At 39.8% G+C, this 17,809-nt stretch overlaps 1 protein-coding gene across 1 annotated transcript in view; it reads left to right on the forward strand.

Annotated features, from left to right (window-relative positions):
- Efcab5 (EF-hand calcium binding domain 5) overlaps positions 1 to 17,809 on the forward strand; it is an 82,760-nt gene that overhangs the window by 36,195 nt on the left and 28,756 nt on the right. The window contains exons 4-9 of the mRNA XM_051181585.1: positions 3,971 to 4,070; positions 6,012 to 7,169; positions 8,526 to 8,603; positions 8,698 to 8,790; positions 10,587 to 10,801; positions 12,587 to 12,743. Coding sequence (XP_051037542.1) covers positions 3,971 to 4,070; positions 6,012 to 7,169; positions 8,526 to 8,603; positions 8,698 to 8,790; positions 10,587 to 10,801; positions 12,587 to 12,743 — 1,801 coding nt within the window. The remainder of the gene's footprint in view (positions 1 to 3,970; positions 4,071 to 6,011; positions 7,170 to 8,525; positions 8,604 to 8,697; positions 8,791 to 10,586; positions 10,802 to 12,586; positions 12,744 to 17,809) is intronic.

Consider the following 17,809-nt stretch of genomic DNA (forward strand, 5'->3'; position numbering starts at 1 on the left):
ATTTCCTCCCATCATTAAACAGTCATGTGGTGATCTTGGAAGGAAGGTTGAATCCAGGACACAAAAGTCAATTGAATTTCTGAATGGATTATTTTTTTTTCAGCAGTGGCTGAAACAAATATTTAGAAAATCTGGATTTTAATATAAAAATACTGGCTTCTTGAGAAAGACCAGAGAATCCCAGACCAAGGAAGAATTATTAATAATATAAAAAATAGTATCAGAGCAATTTATGTCTTACTAGGAAATTGGGGCCAGCTGGTGGTAGGAGGCTAGAGACTAGGACTAACTTAGATGGTGTCTGGGTCTCTAAGTTAGGTTACTACCTTGGTCCTAATCAGAGCTGGAGGCTGAAAGTAACATTATAAATATTTGGAAAGTTCAAGGATGTGGCATGGTGGGCGATTTTAAGGACAGCAGAAGGTGGTCTAAGTAATAGACCCAAGAGCACTTTCTGTTCATCGTGACAGCCAATGATAGCATTCCTAAGTATGCATTGTGAAGGGAGTAACCTGTGCAGAGAAGTTCAAAGAATATCTCTATAAAGCCACCCAGGGCATGGAAAGTAAGAGCCATTACAAAACTTCCAAGGAGTAAGCAACATGATGTCTGTATACCACATACTCAAACAAGCACCATGACTGGCACCTAATGGCAGGACACCATATAAACACCTGAAGAAATATGGACAAAGAATACTAACACATAATCCTTAGAATCACTGTATGCTCAATAGAGAGAAAACATTTTCCCAAACATTCCTAGTGAAAGTTAATAGTTATTGTGTCTTTGTAAAACAATCTATATCAATATACATAGTAATATGTATATTTAAATAAATAATATGTGTGTGTGCACACACACACATACTTTAACAACTGAGCCCATTCTGGAATTTTTTATCCAATAAAAATAACAGCTTTAGTGAACAAGAACTATATGTGGTAGGATGATTCTTGTGAAATTGTTCTTGAGAGACACAGAGAGATATTGAACCTGTTCAGGAAATGCTCTAAGAATGATAATATATTGGCTGTGGCGGTTGAAGGAGAAGCGGTGATCACATATCAGATTCTAGAAAGACCCAGATTCTCATTTCAGGTCACCATCAGCAAAGCTAAATTTGCTGTATTATAAGGTCAGGATATCTTATCTTCAAACTTCCCCAAATACAAAATCCTGCCTGGCCTTTTGCAGTGTATCTTTCTAGACATCCCAGATGATTTCTAAGATTCTGTCTGGGAGATCACTATTAGCACTTGGGAGGAAAGAAGGAAGATACTGGAATAAAAACAAAGTTTAACAGCTCCAGAACACAGGATCTCCAAACTCCAAAACAAGCATCTATGGCTGAACCAGCATAGAGTATCATGCAGAGAACAGGACGAGAGCAGCTGGCTCAGGGAGGAAGTCAACTGGTCTTACTATCCAGTCAAATAATCTGAACCAGCTCTCCCAAGAACCTGGGCTGAGGGAGAGACTGCTCTATGAGAACCTCTCTTCAGAAACTGTGAGAAGATGAGGAGGAACAGGCGGAAGGTCTCTGGAAATGGAGATGGTAGCAGTACCATAGAAGTACCCCAGCCCTCTAGAAAGAAGAAAACTTGAGTAAACACACTGTTGAAACTAAGGAAACTAAACCAGGCGATGGTGGTACATGCCTTTAATTCCAGCCCTGGGGATGCAGAGGCTAGTGGATCTCTGTGATTTTGAGGCCAGCCTGGCATATATAGTGGTTCCAGATCAGCCAGGGCTATTGAGAGACTGTGCCTCGAAACAAACAAACAAACTGAAAATTAGAAAGAAAGGAAGTGTGTGAGTATCTGTATGTGTGTGTATGTGTGTGTCTGTGTATGTGTGTGAGTGTCTTTGTGTGAGTGTGTGTGTGTGTGTGTGTGTGTGTGTGTGAGTGTGTTACAGAATTACTACAAGGGGTTAAAGAAGTAAAGAATTTCAAAGAGGCCTGAGAATCCAGAGCTGGGAAACTGATAAAATTCTAAAGGAGTCTATGGGGATGAGATAAATAACCAGCTAGAAATTTCTGGAGAAGCTCTGTGAGTGCTGTTTTAGAATCAAGCTGCAATTCAGAACTGAACAGGAAGATGGGAAAATGGCAGTGGGAAGATCATAGACCATGTGACTTTCAGGGACTAAGCCCAGCTGGCTGGAGCCCCTAAAGCTTTCTACCTGTTGGGTCTGGGTGAATCCCCCAGTGGTCAGACAACAGGTTGGGGGAACTGGGGACATCTTAGTCTCCTTTACTTCTCAGCTGGCATTAGCCCTGTTATTAGTCCCACAGCTCAGAAGGGAATGAGGACAGACCCATTTACAAGCAAAACTGATAGTAATTCCACATATTCACTTTATAAAAATGTATCTAAATGCACACTAGGAGGTATATATAAGATTATTCATCACAGCATATTTTTCTCAAAATACCAGAAGCAACCTAATTTCTATTAATAAAAGAATGCTAAGAAATTACAATGTTTTCATATTATATTGCATAGCAGCTAAAATGAGTAAAATATACTTCTTTTTTTAAGATTTCTTTAGTTTTTACCTTACATGTATGAATATTTTGTCTGAATATATGTAAATGCACCACATGCATTCCTGGTGCCTACAGATGCGAAGACAGTAGGTCATGTGATCTTCAGGGACTATGCCAGAAAAAGGAATTGGATCTCTTGGAACTGGAGCTATAGATAGTTATGAACTGCCATGTAGGTGCAGGGATCTGAACCTGCAAAAGCATCAAGTAATCTTAACTTCTGACCCATTTCTCTGGCCCCTAAAATGAATAAAAATATATTTATGTACATAAATTAGATTCCAATGCTGAAGAAACAAAAATCACTTTTAGAGCTAGACATGGTATGGAACACCCATAATCTCAGACCTTGGAAAAACAAAGCAGGAGGATATTGACTTCCAGGCCAGCCAGGGCTACCTAACAAATCTCAAGCCATACTGGGCTATATAGCAAGATCCTGTCTCAATCCCCTTCCAAAAACACAATTTAAATGGCAAATGACACATGTTTTACCAGTTTAATATGCTTTTGTAAATGCTTTTTTATGTGCATGTTTAATATGTGTAGAAGTTGAAGGAGAACCTTGGGTGTTGTTCTTTTTGTTGTTTCTTTGGAACAGAGTCTCTCACTGGCTGGAACTTGCCAAGTCAAATAGATTGGCTGGCTAGGGAAGCCCCAGGGATCCACCTGCCCCCACCTCTCAGGTGCTGAGATTACAAGGACTCACCATCACACACAGCTCTTTTGTATGGGTTCTGGGAAGTGAACTTAGATCCTTGTGCATAAAAAGCAAGCACTTTACCAACTGAACAATCTCCCAAACCCTGTAGCTACTTTAAACAGTTGTTAATTCCAGCTACTAAGATCACAGGTGGTGTTAGCTTTATCATTTTTTATGCTTTTCTATAATGAAAATTTTCTCAAAATCAAGTATAAAAGAACAAGTAAGCTGGGCATTGGTGGCACATGCCTTTAATCCAACACTCGGGAGGCAGAGGCAGGCAGATCTCTGTGAGTTCAAGACCAGCCTGGTCTATAGAGCTCGTTTCAGGACTGGCTCCAAAGCCACAGAGACACCCTGTCTCGAAAAAAACAAAACAGACAAACAAAAAGAACAAGTAAGGAGCAGTTTTCTATGACAAGCACAAGTCAGGTTAGATAAGAACTGAGGACTGTGCATTGAATTCATAAAGTAAAGCCAGTCACAACAAATATTTGTTAAATATCCATTAAGCCCAAAGTGTTTTGAGATGTAACAAAATAGGAGAAATTGATATAAGATCCATCTTATGGATTTTGATGCTGTAGTTTGTATTTTCATGATAATGGTGGAGTTGGTAGTGGTCATAATGCTAAACTACTCAGAAAGTCATGATCTAGCACCAGAAGAGCTTTAAATCTGCTGCAGCTACTACAGGCAAACTTTCTGTGTAGGTGAAGGTCTTGGATCGGCAGAGGACACTGGCCTTGCTGGAAACATTCTATGATCAAAGTTCACATACCACTAGGAGTTTACTCCGAAACCCAAGACAATGTAAGTGTCACGCAGAGGTAAGAGTGTACTGAAGCTGGGTGTACAACCGTAGATAACATGGGATCATTTCACTCCCAAGAGATCTCTGCGTATCATATCCCTAAGTCATGGTGGCCATACCTTATCTACTTGTTCATACTCCCACAGAATTCACTCTTCTTTACAGCTACATGGATTTTTCACCAAAATGCAATGCTCAAACTTATGTCACAGAAGAATTCAGCTAGAATGATGTTTAAATGTGTTTCAGTGAGAAAGGCTCTAGTGATAATTTGAATGACTTAGAAATTAAGCTAAGAAAGGTTATTCCATTTACAATGTCCAGTGTAGAATTCTAAGATTTCTGTGGGAGATATTTCCTTTTCCCAAGCAACTTTACTTACATTGCTTTTGTGGTAAAATATGCATGTATACTTAACATGTTAAAATAGTCTTTTATATGTTTATTAATAAATACCATTGCAGGGTTGATCTTTTTAACACTTGTCTATTATGAGAGGGAAAGTGCTATAACATTCTAATGGAAGTCAGAAGGCAGCTGTAAGTTCTCTTCGCCCACCACGTGGGACCAGAGGAATCAATTCAGATCCTCCAGCCCTATTTTTATTTTTTAAAGAGAATGTATTTTAATGGCTGAATTTGCTAAATGATGTTAATATCTTATTAATATCTACATGTAGACTTATTGCTTGTATACTTAAGGATCTGTAGGTGGTATACTGAAAGCTGTAGGAGCCATGATATTACAGCTTAATTATTAAATTTTTTAGAGGAATGGAGACAGACATGATTTTGTGCAATTTTATTTGAGGGGGTGCTTTTACAAGCTGAGTGTCACTATGTAGCCTGGTAAGTCCTGGGGACTCTAAATCTCCCCCTAACCTGGGGTCACAGCCAGTATAGTTGTAGCCAGCAGATTTTGTTGCTGGTATCAACAGCAAGGTCCAGTCTTTCCTAAAGTCCTTCCTTCTTTCCTTTATCTCGCCCTTTGTCTCTCCCTCCCTTTCTTCTCTACTAAAACTTGAACTCATATTAAGCACACAGTCTACCCCTGAGCTTTATGCTAACTCCTTTGTAGAAAATTCTGAACATGTGCCCACCTAAATCATAGAAGGAGAGTTGAGAAATAAAGAAGAATTGAAGGAAAACGAAGGAATGGAACCCAGTGAAAGATTGCTAGCTTTTGCTTATAGAGTGTAGGATTTTTAATGTATTATTATTTGAGTGTGATGTATGTGTTGGGTGGGGTGCATGCACACCACAGTGCATATGTGGAGGTCATAGGGCAACTTTGTGCAATTGATTCTCTTCTACTTCTGTGTGGGCTCTAGGGATCAAACTCGGGTCATCAGTGTTGTGCAACAAGCACATTTCTCCAGCCTGTATTGTAGATACTTTAAAAGCTATTTGAGATGGAAAGCAGTTCCATTCCCCATCTCTATGCTGTATGTATTGTGTGAGAAGGGACCACAGAGGTTAAGGGACAAATTTTGTGTGTTTTAGCAACCCAAGCAACACTTCAAATAGCAAAAAGAAAAGATGTGTTCATTTTGTAAACCATACCTTTCAAGAAGGGCTAATAATTAATTCATAGTGAGAATTCTTTGTGTTCCTTTGAGTATCTAGTTGCAGCAAAAGGTACCTTATTTTTTGTTTGTTTGATTGTTTGGGCTTTTTGTGTTGAAGACAGGATCTCTTTATGTATGGAACTCCCTATATTGACCAGGCTAGACTCAAACTCACAGAGATCAGCCTGTTTCAAACTCCCAAGGGCTGGGATTTAAGACATGTGCTACCCAACCCAGTTCTGATATTTATTTTTAAAGTAATAAGCTTATGTTACAATCACTGCCCTCAGTGCCATTTTTGAATTAATTCAATAATTCTGATTCTGTACTGTAAGATCAATAATTTAGATAAATTCTTTGCTGTCTGTATTAGGGCCACTTATTGAATTTGAGGAGATAGAGTTGTCCGAGTTCTGGGGAGATATGGATGTTAAGAAGCACATTTATGAAGATTTTGATAAACTGCTCTTAAAAATGAATGTGTTAGTTGCTGAAAAGCTTGTTAGCAAAGCCCAAGAAAAAGAAGATAAAAATCTCCCACAACAGCAGACAGAGACAAGTGCAGACCAAGAAGCATCCCCAGAGTCAGCCAGAGAGTCAGGAACACATCTGGCTTCACAGGGAGCCAGCAGAGAACATAGACCCCACAAAGGATCACTTTCAGGAGTAGGACAGGGCAAAGGGCGCAAATCATTCGGACAAGGGTCCCGCAGAAGTATCACAGCCGAAGCAAAATCACACAGAGGGTCGGCTGCAGAGCAAGGGTCCCGCAGAAGTTCCGCAGCAGAACGAACACAGCAGAGAGGGTCAGCACAGCATGGGTCGCATAGAAGTTCTGCAGTAGAACAAACACAGCAGAGAGGGTCAGTTTCAGAGCAAGGGTCCCGCAGAAGTTCTGCAACAGAACCAAGATCAGAGAGAGGGTCAGCTGCAGAGCAAGGGTCCCGAAGAAGCACAGCAGCAGAACAAGAGCCGCAGACAGGGCAAGACCCAAACAGAGAATCCGTGTCAGAACAAGAACCACACAGAGAGGCAGTAGCAGAGAAAGAAGGATCACAGAAAGGGTCAATTTCAGAACCTGAGCAACACAGAGCATCAATAGTAGAACAGGAAGAAAGATTGTCTATAGATAAGGAGTCTCATAGGGGTTCAGAAGACGAGTCGCGCAGAGGATCAGCGATGGATCAAGGTCAGCGCAAAGGGTCGGGGGGCCACAAAATGTCGTTTTCAGAATATGAACTACAAAAAGAGTCCATTCCAGAAGAGCCACAGTATGAGTTAGAAAAGGAATCACCGATAGACACCATCCCAGAAGAACCGGACTCAGACTCAATCTCACAGTTACAAGAACACAGCCTCTTAAAAGAAAGTGAAGCCTCGGAATTCGATAAAATGGAATCTCTACAAGAAGAGCATTTGCCTATCATAACTGAAGAGCAAGCTGATACAGATACCCAACAGCTTGAGTCAGTTCCCACATACAGCAAAAAGGATCATCCATCAGGGAGCAGCAGAAAAGATCACCTTCCAGGTAGCTATTTGGTTCTGTAAAATTATCTTTCTATTTTCTGGAGTGGCGGTTAGAAAACCTTTTAGTTAAGATCTCTGCTGGCGTAGGTATAATGTCATGTAAACCTCTGATGGTTTTGATGCTTGACACTTGAGTCTAAACTTTGAACTCTCAATGAAATGAAAACCAGAATGTTTATTATTAATTTACCTAGAATTTCATTTGTATCAAAAGTCCATTAATATAAAATCTAGCAATAATTTAGTTGTTTTTTTTAAGGCAGAAACATTTTTGTTTCAAATGCAAGTCACTTCTAATTTTTCTTTTATTTCAACAACAAATGGGCCAAGCATGGCGGTATATGCCTTTAATCTCCATATTCAGAAGGGAGAGGAAAGCAAATTGCTACAAATTGGAGGCCAACCTGGTCTACATAGTGAGTTCCAGGCCAGTCAAAGCTACATAGAGAGAGACCCTGTCTAAGGAAAACAAACATGCAAAACCAGGACTTTACATTTTTAATTTTTGCTTTTTTTTTATAAGAGTTTCCAAAATCTTTATTTCAAACAACAACAACAACAACAACAAAAAACACCCTGAACTTTAAATATTTTAAAGTATTTTTAACCAGGTGGTAATGGTGCACTCCTTTAATCTCAGCATTTGGAGCAAAGACAGGTGCATCTCAGTGAGTTTGAGGCCAGCCTAGTCTACAAAGTGAGTTCCAGGACAGCCAGAACTGTTCACAGAGAAACCCTGTCTTGAAAAACCATATTTTAAAAACAGTATTTTTAAATTTTATTTTATGTGTATGGGTATTTTGCTTGTTTACATGTCTGCCCATGTGTGCAATACCCACAGAGACCAAAAGAGGGCGTTGGATCCTCTGGAACTGGAGTTAAAGATAGTTATGAAACACCATATGGGAGATGGTAATAGAGCCTGGACCCTCTTCAAGCACAAGTGCTCTTAAATGGCTACGCCATCTTTCCAGACCCCTCTTGTTGGTTAGAATTTAAACATCTAGTAAACTTTGCTATAAGAGAGGTTGATAAATATAACCCCACTTTGTGTGGCCAAACAACTTTTGCCACAGAGCCTCCCTCAACAATTAAAATTATTAAGTGATTTCATTATGGTTGGTTATGACACACATATTGGGGTTTGGGTTGTTATGTACATAAGGAATTTGTCTTACTCAGCTCATTCAGAGAGAGAGAGAGAGAGAGAGAGAGAGTGTGTGTGTGTGTATCACAGTACATATGTGAAGGTCAGAGGAAAACTTCCAGGAGTCAGTTCTTTCCTTCTACCGTGTGAATGCTTGGGATTAAACTCAGCCATCACATCAGCCTTGTGTTTTTCTTTTATTCCCATTAGGAACTTCAAAAAAGGATTCTCAGGGAGACAAAGCCTGTGACCCAAAGCCCCAGTACATAGAAGGAAAACCATGGTCAGGTAGCTCCTCACTTTTCTTCCCTGCGTACCCTAGAGGGAAAACATGGTTAGACATGAAATGAAAGGACTGTGTTGAGGAATGTGTTTTTCACAGGTGAATTTTTCATCAGTGACTGGAAGATGAATCATGTCAAATCTGAGGATGAGGAGCAGGCAAAATTAATCTATGGTGACTCCAGATTCACAGGTACATGTTGACAAAGAAACTAGGAAACACAGACGGTAAATACGTGACTCGAGTTTACCACTGTGCCTGGTGATGAAGGCTGACTCAGTGAAAACACTGACATAAACAGAAGCAAGATTGGGATTTTGGTGGTGGTATGATGTGTACTATTGGTGAACTCTCAGTTAGGCTTTAAAATTTCTGGCATTGGTACTTCATTTTTAACCATTGCATACCCTGCCATTGCTTTAAAGACATGATCCAAGCATACAAAAGGAATCAGGTATTAGATATTAGAATCACTAAAAATAATAAATTATTTATTTCCCTAGTAGGTCTACACCCAAACACATCAGACAGGTGAGTCTGTCCTGTTTATGAAGACTTTACAAAGGAAAAAAAAACTATCGAGCTGATGGAAGAGCAGTTATTAGTTCCCAGAGAAGCCACATCACTTTAAGTAGTAGAAGTAATTATAATTAGATTATTTTCTACATGCAATCTTTTATCATTTAAGCCTAAACCAAATCATAAACTTTGTTTTCAATTTAATTAATTAACTAACTGATATTTGTGCTTGTGACTTATGCATGTTTGTGCACTTATATGTGGGTGCATGCATCCATGCATTATGTCTGTTGCTGTCACCTTACTGTTGTGTAGATAGGTCTTTCATGGAACCTGGAGCTATCCATTTCAGCTACACTGGCTATGCAGCATTTCCTCAGAATCTGCCTGGCAACATCCCATAGCACTGGGGTTATAGGCACATGCTGCTGTACCCAGTTTTTACACAGATCTAAACCCAGCTCTTCATGGTTCCACAGCAAAGCACTTTACCCATTAAACCATTTTCCAAGGCAAAAACAACATATTGCCTGTCCTCGAAACATTTTAATGGACATACATAATGTTTGTTAAGTTCTTATGGCTGGCAAGTTTATGTTCTTCATCTATGTCAATTTTTATTGGCAATGTTTTTAAAATATCATGAGTAATTATTTCTAAGTTATATCAGATCCCACAGAGAAGACATAATGGCATAAGTGATTTAATCAATGAGTAAATGAAACATGAGTCAGTACGCTGACATTTTATGAAAAATACCTCATGTTGTCACATTGCTCTCCAAGACAAATACATTAGCTGACACCCTCAGGGAGAGGAGCTTGTGTGTAACATCTATTAATGCATTTATGTGGGAAGTTCAGGATGTAACTGGCTTTATGCATAAACAACTTCAACAGAGGACACTGTCTCTCAGCTTCTCAGCCATATTCTCTCTGTCACTTTCTATTTTAGGCAGTTTTCTTCACATTGCCTCAAAAATGGCCACAGGAGCATCCATTTTTGTATCCTATCCTACTAATTCAGCAATCAGAACACAAAACAAAAGTTTCCCTAGTAGTTCTCAAAACAGTGCTGAAGCTAATTCTCATCGGCCTATATAGTAGGTTGCATTGTTGTCATATATGAATTGTTGACCAAGTCTTGTATTATACACCCATGGAACAAGGGTGGGAAGGCTCAGTGCCATCTCACTCCTTTAAACTGACAATGGAAGAGAACTGTTCCCCCAAAGAAAACTACGGACGCTATCATCATAGAGGAAATGCCTCTGAGAGGCAGAACCTGTGGATGCTGGAGGCAGGGGGTTAGCTCAATAGTACTGGCCATGCTTAGGATGAGCAAAGCCTTATAGTCAGTCCATGCTCCAAAACAAAGTGATTACAGGTTTCTATCATATCAGGGACTTATCTTTCCCCATAAAATTTGAGAGAAGTGTTTACTGTCTAATATATTTTCCTGCTTCACAGACCTACATGCAATTATTAGGAATATTCAGACTTACAAGGAAATAAAAGGGAGGAGTGCCTTCAATGGAACGTCCCTCAATTCACTGCAGTTTATACAACTCCTAGAGACATTTGTTGGTGAAGATACCCCCTTAAGTGTCAGCCAGAGACTCACCTCCTTTTTTCAGAAGAACTATTTTGAAACAAAACAAGAGAAAATAAACGCCTTAGAGCAGGTGGGTAATATTATTTTCCAAGGTCACTATTATTCATAAATCTCCCAACCTCGGTTGCTCCTAGTGTGGTATCTCTATAAAAATGTATGACCCCAGTGTACCACTTTAGTTCAACCCGCATACACATTAAATGCCCTTTTGATTGTCCATATCACACTCCAGAGAACCCGTTTTCCTAACAATGACGTGATTGCTTCTGGCAAGAAATGGCTCAGGATGTAATTTTGTTTCTATTCTCTGAAGCCCGAGGTACAGATATATGTAAATGTGAAGATGTGTGTATGCACTGCCTGTCATGTGAGGGCATATGCAAATGCACATACTTAGGGTCATGTTTATGCCTTGAATATGTGTCTTTATTCATGGGCCCCCAGTGGAACACATTTCCTAAGCACTTTCTGCTTTCTTAAGTAATAAGTACATGCACACACATTACCTTAAATGAGCAACTTACTCTGTCTCATGAGAAATGTAGGAATTAGTCCCACAGAGTTTATTCAAGACTTGATTTAACGTTGGCTTCCTCAAATGCTGTCCCTTCCCCTTAACCAAAAAGTACTTATTTACACACACACACATATTCTCTCTCTCTCTCTCTCTCTCTCTCGTGTGTGTGTGTGTGTGTGTGTGTGTGTGTGTGTGTGTGTGTGTGTGTGTGTGTGTGTGTGTCTTGTGCTGATGATCAAACCTACGGTATTGCATAATCTAGGCAAGTGCTCTCCCACTATGCTACACATCCAGCCCTTGATATTTTGACTGAGAGTCTTGCTATGTAACCCAGGTTACCCTTTAATTCACAGTCCTTCTGCTTTAGCCTCCTGAATACTGAGACTATAGAGATGTGCCATCATGGCTGGCTTATTAATCGTTTTTTTAAAGATTTATTTATTATGTATACAGTGTTCTGCCGCGTGTGAGAAGAGGGCACCAGAGCTCATTACAGACGGTTGTGAGCCACCATTGTGAGTGTTGGGAATTGAACTCAGGACCTCTGGAAGAGCATCCAGCACTCCTAACCTCTGAGCCATCTCTCCAGCCCCCATACTCATAATTTTTAGAATTAAATTTATCTGTATAGTAATTCAATAATTGCCAATTTTTATCTAATACAGGCATCTAAAAATGTTTTTAAAAAATCAATGTTAGGTTAAATAAATGTTAAAATGTTAAATATAAACATTTTCCTTATTCTTTTAGAAAAGATTTATTTTCTTTTTAATTATGTACACGTGTGTCTGTGTGTATGCATATGAGTCTATGTGTCCGTGGAGCGAGGGGCAGAGGACCACCGGAGCTAGAGTTGTGGGCAGTTGTGAGCTGTCAGATGTGGGTGCTGGGATCATCCAGGAGAACAGCAGGATGTGTTGGCGACTGCTGAGCCATCCCTCCAGCCTCATCAGGATTGTTTTTAACAGAGCCATTTTTGTTGTTATTTGAACACTGTGATTTATTCATCCCTTTCCTTTATCAAGCACATGTCCTTAAAAAGCCAGGTAGAACTGCCTGTTTATCATCATTTTGCATAACCAGGGAGTGAAAAGAAATAATCACATGTTGGCCTCAGTACTGCAAATTCCTGGATGTTTTTGAATGAGAAGTGAAACAGGGAAATGGCAATTAGGGGATTAAAATCAGTCTCTGCATTTCCCTCTGATATCCTTAGCCTCAAAGCAAAGCTGTTTCTGAGAGAGAGAGGAATAGAGAGAGAGAAATGCTATACTTCCTTTAAATACAGGATGCCTGTCACCACACTGAAGACTATATCTCCTGCGCTTATTTTCCTAGGCTCGACAAAATTCTTTCCGAATCAGGCGGGCACTTCTTCTAGAAGCCCTTTTTCAGAAGTGGGACAATGATGGCTCAGGCTTTCTGAATCTGGATGATGTTGACGATCTCTTGTATAAATATAAAGAGGGAATGGAAAGAGAGTCTATGAAGAAAGGTAAAATATCAGCATGTTCCTAATTAAATTGTGGTACTAACCTGGCTTTCAGCTTCTCAATACTGTGCCATATACACAAAGTCAAAAACAAGCATTAGAGGCTGGGGAGTGAGTGAGTCAGCTGCTAAAGTTCTTGCTATATAGGCATAGGCTCTGAATTTGGATCCCCTGCACATGCATAAAAGTCAGGAACTGCAGCAGAGGTCAGATACCTCAGCACTGTGGAGGCAGAGACATAAGGATCCCAGGAGCATAATGCTCAGCCAGTCTAGCTAAATAGTGAGCTCTGGGTTTGGTAGTGACCCTGTCTAAAAATAGTTGAGGAAGAAAGCCAGCATCAACCTCTGACCTCCACATGCACAAGTGCACACACTCATAAACATGTATCACACACACACACACACACACACACACACTGGCTGTTTCAAACCTGCCGGTACATTTAATTTTTTTTCCTTTTTTCTATCCCTTTCTTTACTTTTTAAATTTTATTTATTTATTTACATTTTTTGAGACTCTGTGTAACCCTGACTGTCCTGGAATTCTTTTTGTTGACCAGGCTGGCCTCTAACTCACAGAGATCTGCCTGCCTCTGCCTCCCAGCCATTTTTTCTTTTAAACAGAGTTTCATTAAGTTTTCCAGGCTGGCTTTAGAATGGTTGTGTAATTTAGGCTAACCTTGAACTTTCAATCCTCTTGCCTCAGCCCACTGAGTACCTGGGATTATAGGCTGTACCACCAGACCCAGAAGTTAGAGTTGTTAGTGGAAAACAGTGAGTTCACAGTGTGTGTAGATGGATAGGAACACATGTGTGTTCAAGAGTAGAGCACCATGCAGAGTGTTTTGAGCCCAGACCTTGAGCCCAGTCAGATTCCGTCTGTGAGCTTATTAAGAACTCCATTTCTGAGTTAAAAGTTCTCAAATGGTGCAGCATCACTGTCTAGATTCTAAGTTTCCCTGCTTTTGTAAGTTCTAAACTGTCAAGTCTGGCTGGGTCTAAAGTTCCTCTTCAATATACTAATTCTTTAGTCTCCATAATGATTTTTGTTGCTTTTTATTTTTCTTTTTTTGTTGGTTTTTTTTTTTTTTTTTGTATTGTATTGTATTATTTTGTGTTTTGTTTTTTGAGGCAGGGTTTCTCTGCAGCTTGGAGCCTGTCCTGGAACTAGCTCTGTAGACCAGGGTGGCCTCAAACTAACAGAGATCTGCCTGCTTCTGCCTCCCGAGTGCTGGGACTTAAGGCATGCGCCAACAACATCCAGCGTTGTTTTTGTGTTTTCAAGACAGGGTTTCTCTGTGTACCCTTGGCTGTCCTGGAACTCTCTGTAGACCAGGCTGGCCTCAAACTCACAGAAATTGACCTGCCTCTGCCTCCCAAGTTGCCTGTCCTCTTTGTTGACTTTTTTCCCCTCTTTTCTTCTTTTCTTTTTTTCATACATTTTACTTCTTCTAGATAACATAAAACTACTACTCTTTTACTAGAGAACTGTGATGTTAGGAACCCTCGGAAAATCTTCAGTCTTTTCTTGGTTACTATGACCTTGATTGTAAGCTGGTTGTTTGTAGTATGTTCTTCACATGGATTGTCTAATGTTTCCTTGTGGTTAAATCTAGATTATTCATCTTTTGGCAGGATTAGAACATATAATCAATGTATTATTCTTATTGAATTCTCTTAGAAGTGCACTTGCCTCACCAGCACAAAGCACTGAGTTTTATTCCCAGCACTTGATAAACTAGGTTTTGTGGTGCACATCTGTAGAATCCGGCTGGCCTTGGTTACATAGCAAATTCAAGGCTAGTCTGGGATACATGAGAACTCTCAAGATAAGCTTTTTTTCAAAATAAGTTTTTTTTTCTCTTGAGCCCCTTCTACTTTAAAGTTACTTTTTTTCTGTTTATGAATAGTATTTTGTAGATGTACTTTGAAACTTTATAAAAGTTTTTCTCTTTTGTCAAAATTTTTGTTTATAATAGAATACAAGAGTTTCTTATTTTAGTCATTGGATTATAATCCAATATTATCATGGTGTTAATGCTCATATTTCCCCAGGCTTAGTCCTTTTTGCTGGCTTCTATGTCCTCTCATCTTCCCTATGCTCAACACTTTATTATGGAAATGTGCTGTGAGCCTTTATCATTTATCACAGAAGTAGCAATCAATATTCTAGGTATCAACTCCAGAATATTTGTTACTACGAATTTGGCTGTATATAGACTATATACTGGGTGCTTTGTATTCTCAAATAATCCTCAGAGAAAGGAATTCCTTCTCCCAGGGAGCTGCAGCCTCCAGATCTCACACTAGTATCCTTAGTTTCCCCTTTGATACAGCACTGAGAAGTCCTCTTTAACCAGTTAACAGCACTGTTGCAAGTGAGGTACCCGAATTTCTCCAGGATTTTATCTGCCTTCCTGGCTCTGAGAGAGCCATGCCCTGTTGCCAGAGAGCTGTTAAATACACCTGTGGATATAAAAACTAGAAGCCTTGTGGGAAGAGAAGGAACTTTTGGAGACTTTTTAGGAAGAACTCTAGGAGAATTTATAAGGAAAACTTTAGGAAGAGAACTGTAAGAGAGAGCTTATAGAGGGAAAATTATTAGAGAAAACTATTAAGGAGAAATCTTAGAGCTTTTGAGAGACAACTTTTGGGAAGAGCATTTCTTGAAGGACAAAGAGCTATGAGAAGTATGATATGTGTATGAACTGATTCATTGGCCCTCAGAACTTTTAGTCAACCCCAACCCACCTACTGTAAGCCTCCCACCCAAACATGCGATACAAATGTTGAAATATACAGCAAGTCTATACAGAGGCAGAGTCAGGAGGATCTCTATGAGTTCAAGGCCAGCCTGGTCTACATAGTGAGTTTCAGGACTGCCAGAGCTAGAGAGATCCTATCTCAAAAATAAGACAAAACAAAATAAAACAAACCAAAAAAGTGCTTCATCTTCTTACTATTCTTTGTGTGTTCTCATTCCTTTCTCTCCTTGAGCAATCTGGTCCTAAGGCCAGATGGATGGGTGGAATAAGGGAAGCATCTGCTTCTGGTCAGAGAAAGCCAAGGTGATGCAGCGCAGAGCATCAGAGTTCACATGCACTGAGAATGGCATCTGTGAGAATAGCTTGGCATGGGCTGTCAGAGCCTGATACCTTCTCCTAGTCTCCAAGGGCATGCATGTGGTATACAGACTTACATGCAAGCAAAACACCCATAAACATAAAAATAAAATGTTTTAAAAGCAAGTCCAAGAAAACTGCATGTGGTTTGATAATCTTTGTTTGGTGTCTACAAACAGGTAAAACTAAACTATGTAATGCTTAGGAATATTCATGTACAACACAGTCACTGTTATATAACTGTGACAGTGTGAGGAAAAGAAAAGAAAAAGCCAAATTTCAGGTAAGAGATGCAAGGAGACAGGGGCTAGAACAGAACAGAAGAGGATAAAAAAGGTAAGCTACTGTTAATGTTCAAGTTTGATAGTAGATTCATCATTATACAAAAGAAAAATGAAAGAGGGCTGGAGAGATAGCTCAGATGTTAAAAGCACTGGCTGCTCTTCCAGAGGACCTAGTTCCAAATTCCAGCACCCATATGTTGTGAGATGAACTCCAGTTCTGTGATACATAGACATGCTTGCAGGCAAACATGTAAAATAATAAATTTTTTTAAAATTTTAAAAAGGAAAATGAAAGAAAAGATCTGGAACATACTTCAGTGCTGGGGTGCATATCTGATGTGTGAGACACTGATTTTAATCCTGAACACTGCAAAAATAGAATTTAAAAACACTGTGGGTAGTCCAGAGACCTGACAGAACCAAACACAACTGGCAAAAACAAAAAAGTCAATGAGATAAATGATTCCTAATGGTACTCTGCTATATGTGTAGACAGGAGCCTAGCATAATCATCACCAGAGAAGGTTCGTCCAGCAACTAATGGGAGCAGATGCAGAGACCCATAGCCAAACATTAGGCTGAGCTTGGGGAATCCTGCCCAAGAGGGGGAGAAAGGATTGTAGGAACCAGAGGGGTCAAGGACACAACAAGAAAACCCACAAAATTATCTAACCAGAACTCATGGGGGCCCACAGAGTCTGCACTGACAATCAGGGAGCCTGCATGGGTCGAACCAAAGCACTCTGCACATATGTTGCAGTTGTGTAACTTGGTCTTCTTGGGGGCTGTCTCTGACTCCTTTGCTTGCTTTTGGGACCCTTTTCTTCCTATTGGGTTGCCTCATTCAGCCTTAATATGAGGGGAAGTGCTTAGTTTCCTCGCACCTTGATATGCCATGTTTGGTTGCTATCCTTGGGAAGCCTGCCCTTTTCTTTTGGAAGGAAATGGAAGAGAAGTAAATCTGGGGGAGAGTGGAGGTGATAGGAAAGGACCGGGAGGAGGGGAAGGAGGGGAAATTTCAATTGGGATATAATATATGGTAGAAGAGTACTCTTTTTTTTTTTTTTTTTTTTTTTTTTTTTGAGTGTGGATGCATATATATGCAAGCCATGGTCAGGAACTATAAGTAGGATGAGAATACCATTCTTTGATGGTATGGAAGGCAGGTATGAATTGAAACTAGATCAGATTCAAGTAAGAACATGAACTGTAGAATTGCATAATGTAAGCTTGTGTGTGTGTGTGTGTGTGTGTGTGTATGTGTGTGTGTGTGTGTTGTCCTGGAAATTGAACCCAGGGCTTTGTGAATGCTAGGCAAGTATACTACCACTGAGCCACATTCCTAGCTCAACAAGTAGTGTTTTAGTTTTAAATATATATGGGACGGGAGAGAAGGCTCAGCCATTAAAGGCTAGACATATATATTTTTTAACCAAAAAATATATATGAAGGAATCATTTACTATTGGCAAGTCTACTATAAAGTGATAAAATAGGTTTGGAGTTATAAAAGTCAGAATGAAAATGAGTGGCCACCAGGGACAGTGCCAAAGAGCAACAGGATAGGATATGGAAGGCAAACAGCCAAGAGGAGTTACAGTAGACTCTAGGAATTCGCCTGGCTGGAGGTAAAGTTGAAACAAAAATATAGCCAGCATAGTA

This window comes from Phodopus roborovskii, unplaced genomic scaffold (assembly GCF_943737965.1).
Source record: "Phodopus roborovskii unplaced genomic scaffold, PHOROB, whole genome shotgun sequence".
Taxonomy (NCBI): Eukaryota; Metazoa; Chordata; class Mammalia; order Rodentia; family Cricetidae; genus Phodopus; species Phodopus roborovskii.